Source organism: Sinocyclocheilus anshuiensis, unplaced genomic scaffold, assembly GCF_001515605.1.
Source record: "Sinocyclocheilus anshuiensis isolate Anshui unplaced genomic scaffold, SAMN03320099.WGS_v1.1 scaffold113, whole genome shotgun sequence".
Lineage (NCBI taxonomy): Eukaryota > Metazoa > Chordata > Actinopteri > Cypriniformes > Cyprinidae > Sinocyclocheilus > Sinocyclocheilus anshuiensis.
In genome coordinates, this window is record NW_015539827.1 from 132,545 (window position 1) to 155,661 (window position 23,117).

Sequence of the window (23,117 nt, forward strand, 5' to 3'; positions counted from 1 at the left end):
TTGGCGCTTTTCCACTGCGTGGTACGACTCGGCTCGGCACGGCTCGGTTCGGTTCGGTTCGGCTCGGTTAGCGTTTCCACTGCAGTTTAGTATCGCTTTAGAGTGCGTGGGATTATTCACATGTCGTTATAGTTGCGCTGCCTTTACTACCACGACTCCTAAAAAAAACTTTTTCATTCCGCGTCGCCCTATCAAGCTCTCGCTGGATCTGCTCCTCTGCTATCAACGAGAGGAATGTCTGTTCTTCCACAACAGACAACAAAACTTTTTGGTTGTTAAAAAAAGGTGCGCTCGTTCAAAACAGTTGCGTTCGATCCTTCGCTGGCTGTGCTGATTTAAATCTAGCGGTTCTTTTGTGTTTGTGTCGCAAGTTGAGTGACGCAGTTGTGACGATTCACTCCGGCCAATCTGTGATCAGCAGAGTTTACACATCACGTTTTGGTAACGGTACGGTTCACTTGGAACCCCAACCGAGGTGGTACTAAAAAAAGTACCAGGTACTGTACCCAGTGGAAAACCCCCAAAAAGTGAACCGTACCGAGCCGTACCGTGCCGTACCACGCAGTGGAAAAGCGCCAAAAGGCAGATGGTGTGACTGAAGCCCACTCCTGCCTCTGTGAAGTCTGAAGGCCGCTGCTGGCATATTGGCTGTCTTCCAACAGACTATATGTTCTGCGAGAGGTCAAACATTGCCTCTCTGCTCTCCTCTGGATTAACCTCTTAAGAATATCCTCTCAGGCTACGGGTGATGAATTGTGCTTTCCACAGCTCAGTGGTCTCAGCTACCACTGCAACGTTGCACAGTTTTCTGCTGTTGTTGTTATTGCAATAGATACTACATTCATCGTATAGCACATTAATTAGTGGAAAAAGAGGACAATGATGCATTTGTCACAGCGTAAATTAATGTATATGGCTTTTATGTAGCTGCTAATAAAATGATCAGGATTGTAAAATGATTTTTATAAGTTCATTATGGTTGATTAGGGGAAATGTACCAGACCGACTGGGCAATTAACCTTCTCTTGCGTGTAGCACAAGCTATCATAAGCTTTCATAATGACCCTCCAGACCATCCCTGTTAGACCTAATTAAACTCATTCACACTTTATGCCTAGTAATGAAATCTTATCAAATCTGAAATTGAATGCGGTAATCTTAGTTTTACCTTTTCACAAAAATCCACCGTAACCCAATTATATCAATCCCAGAAGAATATCACATTACAGAAGCCTTTGACTCATGGATTTTCACATCTCCTGTGAAAAATGTGAGCTAAGGTATAATTTGCTTGAAGAGCTCCAGTAAGCAAAGGCTAATATAGCAGAACTAATGTGCAGCAGGAATTTTCTGTGATGCTTAAATTGCTTAATTCATTTTTAATGCGACTTTATAAAAGTTATAGAGTTTCCCAAATATTATTGATACTGTTGTATTCACCAGACAAACATCCAAGTTCCAAAAGTCATAAAACCAATGAAAACTGTAACCTAAAAATGGCAAATCTTAATTTTAACTAGTTGTATTCGAATCCAAGAATACTATTTAGTACCCCTGAATCAAACTATAGTAATTATACCAACAAAACTAATTTTTATGGGTTAAATCAGGTAAAAATTGCTCTTTAAGGTAACAGTTGCAGGTTATCATGTTTAATCATGTAGGTAGCTGACCCTATGGCAAAATCATAACTGTCATGAAACCTCACAGTTGGCTGATTGGTTAATATATTTATTTATTTACAAAACCTATTGACTAAAACATTCTTAGGGGTCATAATAAAGTTACATACCCTTTAGAATAGCCTTCATATTGGGAACACGTCTGTGTGGTGCCTTTGAATGCTCTCCAGGTTTTGGAACAGAGCGTGTAAATGATACAGTGGATGTGTTTCTTCACTTATTTCTTTGCACTTTTCTTTATTTTTTGTTAAGAAGACTGTGTGTGCAGTTCTTTTAGGTAACAGAAGCTTTTATATCAGACTCAAATCTCTGCTGCACATATCAAAGAGACAAGCCAGACAAGTGTGCATGTGAGATATAATTATCTCATCCCCTCTTGTGGTGTGTTTTTGCTACAGGAACGTCTGTTGCTGTCTCTGCTTCCTGCTCACATTGCCCGAGTGATGAAAGCTGAAATCATACAGAGACTACAGGGGCCAAAGTTTGGTCAGGTGGAAAACACCAACAACTTCCATAATTTATATGTACAACGTCACACTAATGTCAGGTGTGTTGATAATATAACTAGAAAATAAGAATTTCCTCCACAGGGGTGGCAGGGGGAGATTGGGGCTTTGGGGGGTAATTAAAAATGTATGTAGTTTTGAGCTCTTTTGACTCTTGCCGTTTTGCTGTGCAGAGCAATGAGCAGATGAGTTGTATTCCTCCCATTTGGACTGTTTGTGAATAAACAAATTTAGTCACCCAAGGTGTTATTTTTTTTTTTTCAAATGGTGGACTTCCGATGAAGTAACCAAGTCCGTCAAGTTCCAATGTCTCACAGTTTTTAAAGGACTTTTTTATTTAACATAATATCTTGGCGTGCCAAAATTCTTGCTTGTTACTTAAGCTTTCATTCCCTGTGAGACAGCAACATTAGCAGGAAATCTTTTCTATGTCTGTAATGCACAGAAATGAAAAGGTCAGGGATTTAAAAGAATACAAAAAGATCACGTCACATGAAGTGTCACACGTTCAGACATGCAGAGATCTTGAGAAACACAATATTTTGAGGGTGCTTTTCTTGTGGCGGTTCATTCTGTTATGGTCTGAGGGGAACATTGCCATTAGCATTATTCTATTGTTCTGCTGCATGGGAAATACAATAAGTCCGAAGCAATTAAACAGTGTCAGATGCATAAAAAAGGTTCATCTAAATAAATCGGTATGTCTTTTTTTCCAGTCCTGAGTCACCCATGCAAATGTATGTTCTCTTACAGTATTTTGTATGCTGACATTGTTGGATTTACCCGTTTGGCCACCGATTGCTCACCTGGAGAGTTGGTCCATATGTTGAATGAGCTATTTGGCAAATTTGACCAGATTGCCAAGGTAAGCTGGATCTCCTAATCCAGTGACTGACATGTACTTTATTGATATAAACCTTCTGGTTTGGAAAATATATTACTTTGTAAAACTCAAACCAAATGTTGCAGATAATTTCAAAAAAAAATTTTTTTCTGGCTGTTGACATTCTTGATTGTTTCTGTGTGTTTCAGGAAAATGAATGTATGAGAATTAAAATTTTAGGGGACTGTTATTACTGTGTATCTGGCCTCCCAGAGTCCTTGCCAAATCATGCCAACAACTGTGTGAAGATGGGTCTTGACATGTGCGAAGCTATTAAGTAAGTTCAGCCCCACATGTCTGCTATCAGTGGTGTTTTTGATACTAATTTGATCTGCTACTACTAAATACTACAATAAACAATTTTGGTACTTAGGGTCTACAATCTGGGTTCTGCAGCAAAATCAATTGAGAACCACCAGTCTAAACATCTGTCAAACTGCACATTTCCAAAGAGCTTGTACATCTGTTGTTTCTTTTAGATCTTAGCTGAAAGATTCTTTGCCTCTGATTAGCTTGAAAACATCTGTCCTAGGTTCATAATTAGTATATATTCTGCAGACCTGTTCACGCTTTGTCTCTAAAGAACAACACTGTAAACATCTGGCTTTATTGCACATTACCACTGGAGATTAGAACATACTGTATCATCATTCTGTTTCTATTTACACGTAACTTCAATTTGCATCAAATTAAAAGCATTTTATTATACAATAAATATACCAGGATTTAAGCAAACTGTGTGCTCTATTTCTATGATAGAATTTAGGCAGAGTCAGTCCAGCAGCAAAGCTTCTATTCCAGTCCTATAATCCTCCACGCAGAGGGGCTGATTGGTCTCGGCCCAGTACTGCTGTGAAGGACATGATACCTGGCCATCCCGATAATGAGTCGGAGGCCTCAGAGGTCAGACTGTGGAAAATGACTGGTGCTGAGTCTAGACGAGAGAGCTGTCTTTCTCTTATCTCTACCAGTTCTGCAGAAACCTGGAAGAATGAAATCTCTCTATTAATAGTTGCTGGCAAATTGTGGTGTTGGAAAATGTGCTGTGAATTCCTGTTTAAGGATTGCAAGAAAACTCGTTGGAAACACAGTGTTGTAGAATAACGTATTATCAACCCAAAAAAAAAAAAAGAGTACATTTTATGAATATTCTATGAAAATTCTATATTGTATGTTTCGAGTGCTTATTCTAAGCCATAGTGTAGAAGCACTTTAGTTTTCATTTTAAACCAAGTGCCAATAAATGTTTTATAGATCAGCACCATTTTATAAAATGAATAATTCACACAAAAATGGAATTTGTTGTTCATTTTTCAGTCTCATGTCTTTCTAAACCCTTTTATTTTCTTCTGTGGAAACCAAACGAAGAAATTTTAAATAATTTTCTAACGGCTGAGAACATTTTTGAATAAATTACAAAATCATATTGTTCAGGGTCTGTTATCACTTGTGACTGATCACGAAACTGCAGGTTTGTATGTGCTAAAGAAATATTTAAGAGCTATAAGTTGTATTTACTAAAATGTACATTTTAGTCTGTCCCCACATGATGCAATTGTATGGCTACAGAAGACATGTAATATAACATAAGAAACACAGGGCCTACTTTTGTTGTCCTATGGTGCTTTTTTGGAACTTGAAATCCTCAGATCGCTGTATGGAAAAGAACAGCTAGGGCATGTTGTTAAGCATCTTATTTTATGCTCTAAAAAAGAAAGAAAGTCACAGGTTTGAGTAAATGATTAATTTTCAACAGGGTCATGCTCACCACTTTTTTATGCATCTCTTGCAACTTGTGAATTGGAGTGACAAAAACAACATTCAAAAGGTCGTGCCTTTTAAAAGGTCAAAGCCATGTACCTTGTCTCAATGTGTTTCTAATCGTGTTATGGTATAAGGTTAAATCGATGCTCTGGTGTCTGATGCGGTGTGTTGTTATTTCCTTCTTCCTTTTCTGTATAGGAAAGTGCGAGACGCCACAGGAGTGGACATTAACATGCGAGTTGGTGTTCACTCTGGAAACGTTCTCTGTGGTGTGATTGGCCTCCAGAGCATCTTGCTCTAAAGAAGAAAGAAAGTCACAGGTTTGAGTAAATGATTAATTTTCAACAGGGTCATGCTCACCACTTTTTTATGCATCTCTTGCAACTTGTGAATTGGAGTGACAAAAACAACATTCAAAAGGTCGTGCCTTTTAAAAGGTCAAAGCCATGTACCTTGTCTCAATGTGTTTCTAATCGTGTTATGGTATAAGGTTAAATCGATGCTCTGGTGTCTGATGCGGTGTGTTGTTATTTCCTTCTTCCTTTTCTGTATAGGAAAGTGCGAGACGCCACAGGAGTGGACATTAACATGCGAGTTGGTGTTCACTCTGGAAACGTTCTCTGTGGTGTGATTGGCCTCCAGAAATGGCAATATGATGTCTGGTCACATGATGTGACTTTAGCCAATCACATGGAAGCAGGTGGTGTACCTGGGTAAGCCATTGTGGGGGTTTTATGTTATTGTTTGTTTAATTTTTAATTAAAGCTATTCATAATTATAATACACATTTTTTAGTTTGTAGAAGATGTGAAATTGTTGACAATCTGGTCAGAAAAACGATAGTAATTGCAAGTTCTCGATGAATAGACGAGTCCACATCACCTCAGTGACTCTTGAGCACTTGAATGGGGCATATAAGGTTGAAGATGGAGATGGCCAGGAGCGTGATCCTTATCTAAAAGAGCATGGAGTTGTAACCTACTTAGTGATCAACCCAAAGGTATGAAGAACAAATGAACAGTCGCTTTTGTTTCCTTCAAGTCTAAAGCTTTCTTTCAAAACCTAGCCATTATTGCTGATGCTGCTGTCATTACAAAATCTCGTGGCAATATTTACTAAGCTATCTAAGGCACTTACTAAACGCAGCTAAGTAGGTTTAGTGAAGTTTGTCTAGACTGTGGTCTGTTTTTTTTCAGGCAGAGAGAAAAAGTCCTCAGCACCACTACAGACCCAGACACGCCATCTATGGGACTAAAATGAGAGCTTCAGTGAGGATGACCAGATACCTGGAGTCATGGGGTGCAGCCAAGCCTTTCGCCAACCTTCACCACAGAGACAGCATGACCAATGAGAATGGAAAAATCAACACTGCTGTGAGCTTGCCTATGAGACACTATGAACTCTCCAATAGCAGTTCTCAACAGTCCTCCCTTTCTTCTTCTTCTTCTTTTTTTCAGGGCCTAGATTTTAGAGGGGAGATTTTAAGAAGTTAAACTGCTTAATGTACAAAAGTAAATAAAAATGTCCTTAAATAATTTTTTAAAACTTGACACTTTTTAAAATTAATAAATAGCACTTGGTAAAATTAATATACAAGTGAGGTAAATCAGCTTTTGATGTGAAATAAAAATAAATAAATACAAATATTATTCTAATATATAACTATGCACAATTATATAGTTAGTTGTAATATTTGTGTTCATCCTATTTTCATCCTATTTACAGTTCAAGACCCACCAGTCCCATACGCAAATGTAATATATGTACATATATTACATTTTCATATTTGAAATAGATTGTCACATGACGTAAGACAAACATATACAGTATGAAACCTATTATAAATTGGAATTTTATATATTACCACATATATCTAGATCATACAAATATGTGTTCGTATATGTGAAATACAATTTTTGACATATGTCATGTACATGTATTTCCATCCTAAAAGCTGTCGATACATGTTAATATGATATAAATAATTATAAATGTATTTTTTTTTTTAGCAAAAACCTACATAAACAGCTTTTGTTCTTGTGGCTTTTATGTGTTTGAGATGTCAATGTTAATATCGTATAAATAAATATAAATGCATTTTAAAAATTGTTACAAAAATATAAAAACAGCTTTTGTTCTTGTGACTTTTATTTGTTTGAGATGTCCCTACTGCTAAAAATTACTCACCACCTACTCTTTTCTTATTAACAGGATGTCCCCATGGGCCAGTACCACTTTCAGAGGCGTTCAGAGAGGTGATTTAACTTCTGTATCTTTTTCCAACAGTAACATTGTTTTTAGCCTACTAAAGGGCAGTTATGCTACAGTAGGTGACATATTTAATCTGTTCTCAAGCCTAGTGATCCTAGTTTTGACCTTTTTGTAATAAACATAGTATTTAAAGACATACAGTACAATTAATATGTATAGAATTAATTGAAATGGTAAATATATTTTATGTTTATGAATGCATGCCAAAGAGATCATCATAGACAGAGTCATTAATAAGTCAGTGTCCTCCTCAGAACAAAATCTCAGAAGAAGCGTTTTGAGGAGGAACTCAACGAGAGGATGATTCGAACTTTTGATGGCATCAATTCTCAAAAGTAGGTCATCTCATATCTCTGCTTTATTTGCCCATGATGTTTAATGTTCCAGTTCTTTGTTGGTTGGTTTTATCTATACGTGTCTTTTTATTTCCATAGACAATGGCTCAAATCGGAGGACATTCAGAGAATATCTTTGTTTTTCCACAATAAAACATTGGAAAAAGAGGTAAGCACTGATACTTTGTAAGCTTATGTTAATTTGAACTAGAGTCATCCATAGTTTTTTTAATAATACATCACCATATAAATAATTGAAACATAAACCTGTTTGTTGTCATCCATGATAAGACAGAATGAAACAAATCAGTCAACTAAATTAAAAAATACCAAATTGTTAGATTCTGAATGAGAAAAGTGTCCTTTCCCTGCAGTATAGAGCAACGACCCTGCCGGCCTTCAAATATTATGTGACCTGTGCCTGCTTGATATTCTTCTGCATTTTCATTGTTCAGATCCTGGTTCTGCCAAAGTAAGTTTGTTCATATTCTGCACCTGTTTCACAATGCATGACAACACAGGAAATGTCATAGAAGGGTTTAAAGAATGCAATCTGTATCCAAATGCATAGAAATGTTTTGTTTAACTTAGAATTCTTCATTTCTACTGACTTATGTTTATCTCTGTTACAAAAGGTGTTTATTTAAGTCTTCGCTGTAATGAACTGGAGCTGTCAGGATGAATTTGTTGAATTAGAGTTGGAGATGCCAGGATGAATTTGTGAGCGAGAACACCTGTTCTCACTTTCTTCCGTTTGTGATTTAAGACAACATGTGCTTTCTATCTATTTCAGAACGGCAATATTGGGAATATCATTTGGAATGTCTTTCTTAATTCTGTCTGTGATTCTGCTCATTTGCTTCATTGGGCATTTCTTGGTAAGTACCAATGGAATCTAGTGATTATTTGCTAAATCCCCAATTATTTGGGGAAGTCGTGGCCTAATGGTTAGAGAGTCGGACTCATAACCCAAAGGTTGTGGGTTCGAGTCTCGTACCGGCAGGGATTGTAGGTGGGGGGAGTGAATGTACAGCGCTCTCTCCCACCTTCAATACCACGACTGAGGTGCCCTTGAGCAAGGCACCGAACCCTCAACTGCTCCCTGGGCGCCGCAGCATAAATGGCTGCCCACTGCTCCGGGTGTGTGTTCACTGCTGTGTGTGTGCGCACTTTGGATGGGTAAATGCAGAGCACTAATTCCGAGTATGGGTCACCATACTTGGCCACATGTCACGTCACTAAATAGTTTTAACACTGTTTTAGCAAAACCCAATCATTCGTTTAGCACAATGTACATTACATTACATTGTTATTTGTTATTTTTGGAAGAAAAAGATATAATATGTGCACATCCAGAAACTGTAGGCAGGTGCTCAAATGAAGCACTTCACTATAAGTAAACAAGAATTGGCACACTGCACCTGCTGTTCCCAAAGATCAATTTATTAAAATAAACACAGCGTTTTGACCCTAAGGTCTTCATCAGACAAACTTGTTTACTTTAGATAACTAGATTCTTGTGTACTTATAGTGAAATCTTTTTGGAAGAAACACATATGTCTGCTATTGTTTGGGGCATTTGGTACACTTGTGAAAAAGAAGTACACTTCAGTATACCTATTATAAAAAATAAATTGAAATGCAAGCTGAATGTAATGGTTTTGAACACTTAATTGCATGTTGTTTACAATTAAATGAAACTGTTTTATAGTTCAATTTTATATTAAATACAATTAGTTGAACTTAAAAGAGCTTTCTGACCCATCTGACTTCTACTGTCTTATGTCATTTATACTTGTATGTCATGTATTTAAATATGTTTGTAATCAAACATTGTAACGATAAAGTTGCAATTTAGTATAAATGTAAAATATTAACATTAAATGTAATTTAAAAAACACAAGAGGTAAAATTGTAATCAATACTTCACATGTGCCTCTGTTAGTCAAAATAAGTGTATTTCTTTAAAGCATGACAAAATATTATTAAAAACAATGATTTAAAATGTACTTTAAATTAAACTTTTAATTTGTCATTATTACAAAGTGACATACTTATGTGTGTCAAGAAACAGTATATTTTTAAAAAATATACTTTTAAGATTTTAAGTATACAGTGACCAGGAGGGGACATATTTGGTTCACTTTATTTTGTCATGGACACGACATTGTGACTAGTAGAAACATGATACTATGTCTTAGCCACAAGATATTAATTTGTGGGAGTGTGAGATTCATTCCTCAACAAAACTGCTACATGTTTATAATTTTACTTACTAATATAGCCTAATATTTAACATCCAAATAAATAAATAAATAAATAAAATTTAAAAAAAAAGTGACCTGACATGTAACCCATACTCGGAATTAGTGCTCTGCATTTATCCCATCCAAAGTGCACACACACAGCAGTGAACACACACACAACCAACCACATCTCTCTCTCTCTCTCTCTCTCTCTCTCTCTCTATATATATATATATAAATATATATATATATACATATATATATATATATATATATGTGTGTGTGTTTCATTGTCTATTTAAATTATTTTATAATAAATTATACTGAAGACAAATTAGTTCAGAGAAATTCTTTCTGATCATCTTTTTAATTGTATGAATAAAAGATTTTACTGATTTTATATGCATTTTTATGTATGTATGTATGTATTTATTTTAGTGCTGTCAAACGATTAATCGCGATTAGACCTAATCGCATCCAAAATAAAAGTTTTTGTTTACGTAATATATGTGTGTGTACTGTGTATATTTTTATGTATATATAAATACACATACATGCACGTATATGTTTAAGAGAAATGTGTTATGTTTATATACTATATATATTTATATATACTATAAATGATATGAATATAAATATATACATGTAAGTACAGGTAAATATTTTCAAAATATATACTGTATATGCGTGTATTTATGTATACACAGTGGTGGAAATGGCAAAAATTCACTCGGGGGACTCTAGATAAAAAGGGGGGGTGGGGGGTGTCTTTCAGATGTGTTTAATTATAAAACCCTTATATAATCCATAGTAACATTAAACTTATTTCATACTGTAATTCTGCACCTGCAATTCTGGCCAAATTAAAGATACGTTGTGTGTGAATTTGCACGTTATAATGTCAGCATCATTAATGACCCTGTTTTTATTTAAAAAAAAAAACTGATTTGATTAGTGAAATTTAAAATGAGTTAATAAAAAATGAGAATGATTATTGTCTCTAATTGGCCTGTTTAGCAAAGCCCTCAAAAAACTTCTTATTTAGTGGTACAGTATTGCATGATTTGTAGATTATATTTATTTAATAGTTTACACTTTGCCAGAACGTTGCGTCAGTTTTTAAAAGGTAACATGACATTCTTAAGGACTCGCCTACGCTTACATTTATTTTCAGGAGCACTTGTGCTCCTACTTAAAACAAAAACACAAAAAAAACAATTAGGAACACCTGATCAATGACATAAATTAATCTTCCCATTATAAGGTGATATTTGACTCCTTTTTTTTATCTTTGTAATGCCATTTTTCTAACTTTATTAAATGTGTCATCTTTTGTGCAAAAAAAAAAAAAAAAGATTTACAAATGTTTATAAAAAAAATTAATAAAAAAATAAATTCAACTAAAATGATAAGATTCAATCACGAAGAATAAGTTACCAGTCAAATTAAACATCAACAATCCATCTTTGCACGGCACAAAAGAGCACAAATGTGGAATATTTACAGACCTTTTGACAAGACTCAGAGGTGGCATTAATGCATAATGTCATAATCTCATAATGCCAATGTTATGAGATTAATGTTTTAAATATAAAGTTTTGAATACAGAAATGTTAAAGATTTAAATGACTAAATTTATACTTTAAAAATGAAACTGAAACCACTAGTAGGTGGCAGCAAGTCAAAGTCTTGGTTACTGATTCATTTATTCAATCGATTTGTTCAAACGGCTGATTCATTTAGGAACGAAGCAAGTGACTCTCTTTATGAATGGGTCATTGAATAATTGACTCTCTAGATTTGTTCAAAAACGCAGATTCATTCATAAACGAAACATCGCTGTGTTTGAATGGAGATGTGCAGCGGCTGAGCTGTGAATTTGGTTGGAACTATTTTTGTTGACAACAGAGCACAATCAGACAACAGTGTTCCTAAAATGTAAGTCAATTTAATATTAACTTTTTGTATAAAATCAAAAATGTATAAAACTGTTGTATAAAATCAATATCCCATTTGTTAACTCCCTTTATCATTAAAAATCTGTCACCCATCTTAGTTCGTCGCAATCTCACAAACTTGCATTTTAATGAAGCTCTCAACACTGCACACTGCATTTATTATTTACATCGTCTCTACACTTTGTTTGTTATAATGAATGACAAACTGCAGTCTGCTTTCACGATCTGTTCTGTGAGGAGCAGGACACGCACCGATAGAGATTTCTATTGGCTGCAGTCTGCAGGTATTATGGCAAAAGACGACATTGCGCAGCTAACCATATTCCGCTACGTTTTTAGAAGAGTAAATGTGGAAACGATCTGGTATGTGTCCTTTCTTGGACTTTTGACCAGCATTATACGTAACATGTGAAATAACATTCATTATGAACTCAGCAAAAAACAGAAACGTCCTCTCACTTTCAACTGCTTTTATTTCTAGCAAATTTCTTGAGGTGTAAATTATGTAAATTCTAATTTTTACAAAATTATATTTAAAATACAATATCCTGAAAATGGGACGTTTCTTTTTCTGCTGAAATTATAATAGCTGGTAATTGGCTACAAGGCATTCATTTGTGATTTTATGCAACGAGGAAGTTGAAAAAACTGTTGAAAATGAATTTCAGACAGAGATTTCTTGAGCGTATACTCAATGCATTATACAGTATAGCATCAATGTAACTCATTGAAAACTATTCAGTGTGAAGGTCATTTTGCACATCTGATTTGGTTATGAACATGGATGATGTTGTTATTGGATTATGATTTCATGACTAGTGCAGTTTAACCCAGTTTTTCAAATAGGGATTTAATTACCTAATTACACAATGCTGAAATATTTCTAATATGCCACATTATCTTATATCCTTTTTATCCTTTAATTTTGTTTCATACACTTTGGAAAGATGTTTTTACTGGTTATACTGTACATACAGGAGTCAAAAGGCAGTTCAGCCTGAAGAACAGTCCTTAAACACATGAATTCAAAGTATCACAGTGTTTACTGTTTAACAAGTTGCATAGCTTTTTAGTCGATAGAGAATAGCTGACTGATTTTGTTTTTGATCCATGTCTTATCACCATTGATTCAAATATAGTTTATTTAGTAAGAACATAAGTGAGGTTTTTACAGTCACAACACAATATTTATGACTTCTGTTTTCCTGCCGTTAGTATTTTATCTACAGTTGCATTCTGGGCCTGATTTCCTGCTCAGTGTTTCTGAGGATCAACTATGAACTGAAGTTGCTCATCATGCTAACAGCCGTGGTGCTCTACAGCATCATCATACTTCAAACACATGCATCTCTGCTGGACGAGTACAGTAAATTCCTCTACAAAACAGAGATCCTGGATAGGTGAGAACTTGTTATATATACTATATGGTCAGAATTATGTAGGGACCAATACACTAATATGTGGTTGGGCATTGACATTAAAGGGGTCATATGATGCTGCTAAAAAGAACATTATTTTGTGTATTTGGTGTAATGAAATGTGCCTTCTTTCTGTGCGTGAACATTTGGGCGGCTTTATGCAAATCTTCCCACATAGTGACGTAGATATGTGGGGGCATGTTAGAACGAGCCGTTTTAGGTAGGTGTGGCTGACTCTGAACTTTTATAAAGAATATCTCTTTGGATTTGAGACTATAGTCTTTGCAACTTTACAGATCTTCTTTATGCACCAAGAACTTGTAACACTCCAAAGAGAAAGGAAAAATTGAAATCGCATCATATGACCCCTTTAATAGAAAGTCGGTCCTTCCTGTACTTCTAAATATAACAACCTACATTCCTCTGGGAAGGCAACTGGAACATGGCTGCATAGATTTTCATACAAAATTATTTTGCAGTCAGTATTTGAATGCTCAGTGGGTTATAGGTCTATGCTTTTGTACTTTTCTTTTTTTTTAAGTCAGTCATGTCCACACCAGACTTGGTAAACCATTTGGATCTTACTTTGTGCACATGGGTCATTGTGTCACAGATGTCATTGTATGTTGTAGCATTAAGATTTGTTTTCACTGGATTTAAGGGCCCTATTATGCAGAAGGGAGTGTCCACATACTTTTGGCTAAGTATTGTAGTATGTATGTTGCAGATAATGATTGTTTCGGCTTTAACATTAAATATCTATATTTATCAGTAAGCTTTTGGTGTACAGCAGCTAGTCAAATCTGCTCTGATATGGTAATCACAGGTAACCATGTGTATACATTAAACCATCAAATTTATAAATGATGACAGGATTTTTAGTGTCAAGCAATTCATGCAATAATCCAAAAAAACTCTTGCTATATTTGGCTCATATAACCAAAACTAGCACAACAAAAGAAAATTTGGATTCGCTTCATGCACAACAGTTTCCTGAGGATTACAGATTTTGTTCTAGAAATCAGAGCTGGATGTTGAAAATAAATCACTGAACCAGCACAGACACTTCCTGCTAATTGACAGCTGGGGTGGACATGGTCTGCTAGCCATCCTGGGCTACAGATGACATGATTTGTTACAAAAAAACAGTGATGCTGACAAGTCTTATATCTCTCTCTCTGTCTCTCATCAAAACAAGGCCAGGAGTTCTGAAAGACTTGAAAACTATGGGCTCTATATCTCTCTTTATATTCTTCGTCACTCTGCTTGTTCTAGCTAGACAGGTGAGTGTTCTTTTTTTAAAGGGGAGGTACATTTGCTCATTTATAGATTAAAACAGCTGATGGTTATCATGTTATTTGCATATTCTATGTGTGCATGTTCACATAATGAAGAAATGCTACTACTGCCGTGAAAGCAGAAAGGACTACTGTAATAAAATAGTTATAGATATCATTAAATAAATTTTACAAATAAACTTTATTAATTGGAAATATAAAAGCTTTTCATTTTATTTGAAATCAAAATATATTTATATAATTTTAAATTGATATGTATATATATATATATATATATATATATGTATGTGACTTGGGGAGCAAAACACACAAAACACGGAACAGAGTCTGACATTACTCCCCGGGGGTGGGCGGTATCCGTTCGGGGCGCCATGGCGGATCAGGCAGCTCTGGGAGACATTGCGGAGCAGACAGTTAAGGAGGCCATGGCAGAGCAGACAGTTCAGGAGGCAATGGCGGAACAGGGAGCTCGGGGAGCCTGGCCTCGGCACTCGGCCCAGCCTCCACGGACGGACCCCTACTAATCCCCCCCAAAAAAAAATTATTGGGGAGAATGTCGGTTTCAGAGGCCCTCGGTAGGCCTAACTCGGGAGCTGTGGCCCTCCCCGGGCTTGACTTGGGGACTGAAGCCCTCCTTGGGCTGGACGTGGGAACTGGAGCCCTCTTTGGGCAGGACATGGGGACTGGAGCCTTCTCTGGGCTAAACTCGGGGACTGGAGCCCTCTCTGGGCTAAACTCGGGGACTGGAGCCCTCTCTGGGCTAAACTCGGGGACTGGAGCCCTCTCTGGGCTAAACTCGGGGACTGGAGCCCTCTCTGGGCTAAACTCGGGGACTGGAGCCCTCTCTGGGCTAAACTCGGGGACTGGAGCCCTCTCTGAGCCTGGCCTCGGCACTCGGCCCAGCCTCCAGGGATGGACCCCTACTACCCCCCCAGAAAAAATCCTTGGGGAGAATATCGTTTTTAGAGGGCCTCCGTAGGCCTAACTCGGGAACTGTGGCCCTCTTTGGGCTGGACATGGGGACTGGAGCCCTCCTTGGGCTGGACAAGGTAACCTTGGGCTAAACTCGGAGACTGGACACTGGCGCGAGCTCTGGGGCTGGGATGAGGGCGGAGAACAGTCCCTTTCTCCTCATCCTCCTCCTTTGGCTGAGGGTAAATGGCGCGGCCGGCGGGCTTGAGTGAGCCGCGGCTGGCGAGCTTGACTGATGAACGGCCGGCCGACTTGACTGAGGATGGATGGGACTACTGTGTGATGCCTCTGGGCTGACGGAGAGGAGACAGGATCTGCTGACGAACCGAGCCAGGTTGATGTAATCGGGCAGGGTCCACCTGGACCCTGCCAGTGGCATCCGCTGAGCGATCTCCTCATGCAAACCACCCCAGAAACAGTCCACCAGAGTCCACCGGTCGAGGGAAATCCGCTCTGAGCAGGCGAGGAACTCCTGGATGTACTCTTCCAGGGGACTGCCGTCTTGATACACCGAACACAATGGTTCAAGGGGATCCATAGAAAAAGACCAAAAGAAAACACTTTCTAAACCGGGAAAAAACAAACACGGAGAGTAGGGAACCGCTTACTGTTTAGGTTCGGTGTCATGTTTGCTACTGTGTTGAAGTGCGGAACAAGGAGACGTGGAGTACACCAACAAGGAGATTTTAATGAAATCAAGGAAACCAGGAAAACACATGTAGCTGAGGAGGTTGACATTTACAATACCGGACGACCAAACTTAGAACAGGGCTCACTATAAATACACAGGACTAGATGATGGGATGACGAGACACACCTGGAACTAATGAAACAATAAACATGATTAGAACAGGAACAGGAAGAACCAAATAAGGACACAAGGAAACACTTGGGGAGCAAAACACACAAAACACGTAACAGAGTCTGACAATGTTCAGCTATTTCTCTTTAATTGCATAGAAAAGGACCTATATATTGCCATTAGAGTAAAATTACTGAACCTAAACATAGGAGCCTGATAAAAATGCTAATTTTAGATGAAAATTTCAGATGGCACTAAGAGGCTTTTGCATCTGAACTCTAGTATGTAAATATATAGAAGTATGGAACTGCAAAAAAGCATCATTGTGTATTTGTATTGTGTACGTATATATGTTGTGTGATGAGAATAGGACTTTCTTTTATCATATGGATTTGCTCTGTCGTGTTTGTAACTGAAATAGTGCTGTGACCTCCAGTTTCTTTACCTCTGTGTCCTCTTGTAACAGAATGAATATTACTGTAGGTTGGATTTCCTGTGGAAGAACAAGTTCAAGAAAGAATGTGAGGAGATAGAAACCATGGAGAATCTTATAACTTGAATTTAGATGCTTGAAAGTACTTGACAACTGACAGCTGTTTTCTTCTTCTTCTTGTTTGAATTATAGTTTTGAAGAAAAATCTTTTGAGATTATAACTTTTACCAATGCTGTCTGTTTGAAAGTCAGTCCTTGGATATTTATGGCTGAGCTGCCTTTTCCTCTGTGAATGACAGGATTTGTATCACCAATCATATGACCTGGTGTGTGTGATGTTTGCTTCTATCCCGGACTTCAAAGAGTTCTACACAGAATCAGATGTAAACAAGGAAGGTCTTGAGTGCCTCAGACTACTCAACGAAATCATTGCAGACTTTGATGAGGTAACGTATTGCTTCTTCAGGTACTTTTAGAAACCTAGAAAAGTACCTTTTTTACTCTTTAACTTTTATCCCATTGAAGTGTACTTTGAACTTACTGTAGTGTGCAAATTCTGCTTGCTTGCTATGGAATTGCATTCGCCTATGAAATTCATCTTATTATGTCAAAAATAAATGTTATTACCATGATGCAGTCATTTTTCACAAAGCAGTTTTGATGGTTTGTTTGATGTTTACTCTGCTATGGTTATTTCGTCTTTCCTGTGTAGTTGCTCTCTAAGCCAAAGTTTAGTGGAGTGGAGAAGATAAAGACCATTGGAAGCACATATATGGCAGCCACTGGACTTAATGCCACACCAGGACCAGAATATACACAGGTATCAGGAATGTATGCTATCAATCGTCTGTGAAATTATGCAAATTGTTCATGGGAATCAGATGCAGTTTTCATCCTGATTATTTATTTATTTGATTAATTGAATCATTTTCTTTTAATTCTTGTAACATTTTGGTGGTCCAACTCTACCCTTTGAATAAAGAGATTTGTGTGTGTGTGTTTATAGGAGCATGACAGGCAGTACATGCACATTGGTACCATGGTGGAGTTTGCCTTTGCACTGGTGGGGAAGCTTGATGTCATCAATAAACATTCCTTCAATGATTTCAAACTTAGAGTGGGTGAGTAAAAAAATAATAAAGTGTGTAACCCTAAACCAAACACTAATCCTAATCCTAATCCTAAACCTAGCCATATAGTAAGTACATGTTGTTAAATTAATTAATATTACTCAGTACTTAAATGTATATAATTACACTGTAACAAGGACACCTTAAAATAAAGTGTAACCTAAAGTGTCTTTTTTGTAAGTGTCTTTATTAACATAAAATCTATAGGTGTGTTCTCTATTGATTTTAAAACGCATTCAGCTGTAGTTGCACAAATATGCTAATGAAAATACATGTTTATTGTAATTCTTCAACAGGGAGTTTTGTTTTTATATATAGTGTGTATATCTAAACAAAATAAAAAATTGTTATCCAACATCTGTGGTCACCCATGCGAAAAAACGAATTGCCCCTTTAAACTTAAAATCGGTTCATTCCACCTTTAGCAGCAAGAACTGCAAACAAACTTTTCTGAAAACTACAGATCAGTCTTTTACAGCACAGTGGTGGGTATATATATTATTTTTTTTAGCTGGTGAAAATACTAGTGTTCTAATAATTTTGGCCACCACTGTATATACACAAAAAATGTAAGAAATTTGAATCCATGCTTGACAAGCTCCTGTCTCAACATCTCCACAGGCCTCTTCATTTGTGGCTGGTGCTGTTGTTATGGACCACCATGTCTACAATGCTCCTGTTCCATTCAAAATAATCTCGATTGGCCGCCTGAATGATCTCAAACTTAAATTCTGAAAAATGTTTGAACATTTACAGTCAATAACAGAAGTTGTCCCAGAAGGACTAAAAATCTTTACTATCATAGTAAAACTCCTCTCTAGTCATCTCTTCTCCCTTTCCTTCTCCTCTCCTCTTTTCTCACATCCTCCTCTCTGCTCATCTCTTTCTACCTGTTACACGTTTCATCTTCTCTCTCATTACACGCCTTTCTCTACCCACTCCACCACTTTATAGCCTCACACCACTTTCTTTACCCCCCACCCCCATTTTAATTTTTATTTATTATTATTATTTGCATATTCATTCTTGCTCTTTGTATACTTTCCCTTTTATTACTACTCTAAAGCAATTGTGATAAATGTGTAAACGATTAGGAAAACTGCATTTCTTGTGTTGAGTGTATGATTAACCGAATAGTTATCAGTTTAGGGCCAATTGAAAATATACCATGTTCATTTGATAGAATGACAAATTACAGAGTTTGGTTTGTTGTGTTTGGACAAATGGTACATAAATGATTGTAATTTGTGTAAAACCTTTTTTTCAGATATTTTGAAGTATTGGTTGGTTGTATTAACTATTGTGAAAACATTTGAGAGTTTTGAGCATATTGTTTTGAGAAAATTACTTGCATGACCTGTAATTTGTATGAAATGAATGAAAACATACAATCTGTACAATTATAAAGTGTTCAGGTCACTGTTAACTGTTTTGAGAACAGTGACCGGAGTTTGGAGAAATGTGTCAAATCGATTGAGAAAAACTGTAAGATATATACAAATGAATGTTATTTACTGCCATCTGATTATATGCATGTGTGTGCATGTGTGTGTGTGTGTGTGTGAAGTGAAGTGGATCAAAAAAGTTCATCAAAGTTGTCCTAAAACAAGAACGCATTTTGGTTTTAGGTTTTAGGACTTTTTTACAAGTCAATCTATTGAACCATTTTCACAGATTTTAATGTCGAGTCCCTAAATGATTTCTCATGGACAAAATTTAGTATTACAGCCTTCATCATTTCACCATGTAAGCAAACAGCATTAATGACATTTGGCATATTACAATAACCTGTATATCACTATCTGCAGGTATTAATCATGGACCTGTGATAGCTGGGGTGATTGGAGCTCAGAAGCCCCAGTATGACATCTGGGGCAACACAGTGAATGTAGCAAGCAGAATGGACAGCACAGGAGTGCTGGGAAAAATACAGGTAAGAGGGTTTATAATAAGAGTTGTATTATTATTATTATTATTATTATTATTATTAACTGTGCAGAACCATTGTTTGCTTCTTTATTGGTTTTTAATATTTTTAATTGCCTCAAATCCTTTTACTAGATGTTTGATTACAGTTAAAGTAACTCTGTGTGTAAAACCAGTGGGTTTAGGAGAATGCTCATGCTTTGAACAACGTGTAGTGCGATGACTCATTAACCCATTTAATTCCTTTGTGTGTGTGTGTGTGTGTGTGTGTGCAGGTTACAGAAGAGACGAGTCGTATCTTGCAGACATTAGGCTACATGTGCACATGCAGAGGAATTATAAATGTGAAAGGGAAAGGAGAGCTCAAAACATACTTCGTCCACACTGAGATGAGCCGGTCTTTATCCCAGGGGAATGTAATGCCATGAAGCATAGCAACAAACATACAATGAACTGCAGACATCTACAAACGGGAATACAAGGGACATTTGTAAATAATTGCTCCTAGTCTTTAGATGCACGAAGTATTGGATGTATTGAAAGTGATACCATTTCTACTGTATCTCATAGGCAGGTTTTGTGCACACGGTACTACTGTAAGTATGGTAGCAATTATTTTGTAAGAAAATCAAATATAACAAAAAGTGTTTTGATGTTTTAATGCCATTTTTCTTTTCTTTGTTTTTCTTTTTTAAAAACTTCATTAAACTTTATATGTACTTGTCTTTCTGAGGGCATCTTTATTTTTAAGACATTTAAGAGTTTTTGATACGCTGTAGTTACAAATGACAGGAATAAGCTAGTACTTAAATGTTTCTGTGTCGTGTCACTAACATGCTGTGCATGATGTGTCACATATGTACACCAAGGGCATATAGATGTAGCTTTGGACAGTTGGGACATATCCCTATGAGAGTTGTGAATGCAATATAGTATTCTATGTTTGTATGTCTGTTTCGTGTTTTTATTCATAATGAAAATACTTTTTTCCCTTTACACATTTCATGAACACGGTGTACTGTCAAGTTGTTCTGTGCAATCTCTGTGCACCTTCTTTGAGTACTGGACCACTGTCATCAATTTCCGAGAGGTGTTTGTATATTTTCTGTTTTATTATTGTCACAAGTGGACAAATAATGGGCTAAAACAGCAGTAAAAAAAGTAGTTTTTCTGAACTTTATATTTATGCCTTAATGTATTCATTGTTCAGTTGTAGTTCGCCAAATGAAAGTAAAGTCTGACATATGATTTTTTTTTAGATTTATTTTTCGGCATTTTTGCCTTTATAGGACAGTATATATTGACAGGAAACGAGGTGTGAGAGAGAAGGGGGACAGGCTTGGGAAAGGACCGCGAGCCGGGACTCTAACTCGGGTCACCCAAAGCACAACAGCACTATATGTCTGCGCACTGCCCATGAGGCTATCAGCACTGACTACATATGAATTATTATTATTATTATTATTACAACATATAACACAATGTAATACAACGACGATTGAGAGATGTACAAATGAATGTTCCTCAAAAGCCTGATGTATCATATTTGATGCTCACATTTTAACATGATTTTTATTTAAAAAAAAATTATGTACAGATATTCAATTAATCTAAGTTGCTTCAGTGCAGTGTGTTCATCTTGAAATATTACTAACATTATATGTTATTTTTACATTTACTTTATAAAAATCATAGCAAAAGGTTTCACAAAAAGACGTGTACCACAACCAAAAGGGAATGCTTTTAGAATTATACTAAAAGGTCTTTTACTTAAAAAAAAAAGGAAAAACTATTAAAGGGCAGAAGGCATGTATTATATTGTGTACAACAGGTTTTTCAGTCAATTTTTGATAATGTTGAAACATTTAGAGACATTAGAAATGAGTGCATTACATATGATACAGTAGGCTTTACAGAGTTAGTGTGACTGTGTGTCTCTGGTTCTAAACTGTGCACAATTACTTTTTTTTTCAGTTTAGAAGTTACAACATGTATCCATGTCCCATCATGAGCACCAACTGAAAGCCATGACAACACAAAACATGCAAACTCAACACAGACAGCCCTCATTGGCTCAGTGCTGGCCTGAGAGAATTGTCAAGATGTTGACAAGATCATTTAATGAAATCAAATTTCAATAAGAAATGAGAAAATTTAAATGATAAAATGAGAGATATACAATACCATTTATTTTAAGAAATCAAATTGTAAACTGTATTTATATATAAAAAAAAAAAAAATCTTACATTTCTGTATTCTATTGGGGCCTGTACCATGAAGACATATGAATTTGAACTAATCATCTGAGCACAGTGACATCTCTGATGGAGACACACTTTAAAAATGTAGTATTGATTTGTGTTTAACTTTTAATTATATTTTTGTACTTTTTTGTACTTTGTACTCAGCATTTATATGCTGCTGTGTCTTGGCGTTAGTGTGACATCTATAATAATAATTTGATGAAGCTGTTTTGGCAACGTGCAATCAATCCATTGACCAAAAACCTGAATTTGTTTCTCTTTGTGGTACAGTCCTGTGTTCTCAAACTTGCTTGATGTTTTCTTTTCAGTGCTAGGATGATATTTGTCAAAACTAATTTTGGGTGACTGTCCATGTCTGTTTGGGTCAGATGGAAAATAACTGAATCTGAAAATCATATTCTGAAATTAATTTTACACATTAGACTGCATCTCAGAATAAATGGTCTCTTCTGAGCTGCTAAAAATGGGCTGAGGTGAATCTCTTTCACAGCTCAGACAGATAAACCTTGACTTGTACACCTGAGAGTGTTTACTGTAGGACAGTGCGCTTCAGCTGGGCTGTTAATCAGCAGGCTTACATTTGGCCTTTAATCCACAGGTTCATGCATTTAAAGACGAGACCCAGCAGATGGTCTTGAGAGGCACTCAGAAAACCATATGACAATGTACGACGACAATATTTATGATGGATTTACAGGTTTAGATGTCAAGGCGTTTGCTGTGGTTCGAAGGATCTTTCGTATGGTGCTACAGACAGCTGTGCATGTTTATTTATTCAAATGTTCAGGGTAAACATCAGTTAAAATACAGAAAAAGATCAGAAAGACAATGTCTACATTTGTACACGATCATTTTATAAGGCGATTATTTGACATCACACAGGAGGGCCACTCCTCTCAGGATCCAGTATTCTGGAGGGTGACTGGTTCTCAGGTTAACAGCTGCAATGTAGTTCAGGTCTGTTCCAACAGGCTTTTTATATATTGGACATGAGTACAAGCGAGGATCTTTGACACCTTAGGAAAGATACAGTTATATAGCAATTAGGTTTTGCATGCTTATACTAAAAGGACTATTAACTGAAAAGTTAAGAAAAAAAAATATTACTTGCAAATGTTAATCCATTGCATAGTTTAAATGAGTCCAAATCACATTAATTTAGGCTAAAATAACAATTCAACCTCCCGGGAATTAACATAAAATGCCCTCCACAAATATCGGCACACTTG

General features: G+C 36.4%; 1 protein-coding gene and 1 pseudogene across 1 annotated transcript in view; one reads left to right on the forward strand and one right to left on the reverse strand.

Annotated features, from left to right (window-relative positions):
* Nucleotides 1-20,684, forward strand: part of LOC107684225 (adenylate cyclase type 2-like) — a 131,685-nt pseudogene extending 111,001 nt beyond the window's left edge.
* A 1,965-nt stretch (nucleotides 20,685-22,649) lies between these two features.
* The window catches only part of LOC107684226 (dynein heavy chain 5, axonemal-like), a 112,086-nt gene continuing 111,618 nt past the window's right edge, over nucleotides 22,650-23,117 (reverse strand). The window contains 1 exon segment of the mRNA XM_016480440.1: nucleotides 22,650-22,904. Within this exon segment, the coding sequence (XP_016335926.1) occupies nucleotides 22,753-22,904 (152 nt within the window). The 3' untranslated portion in view covers nucleotides 22,650-22,752.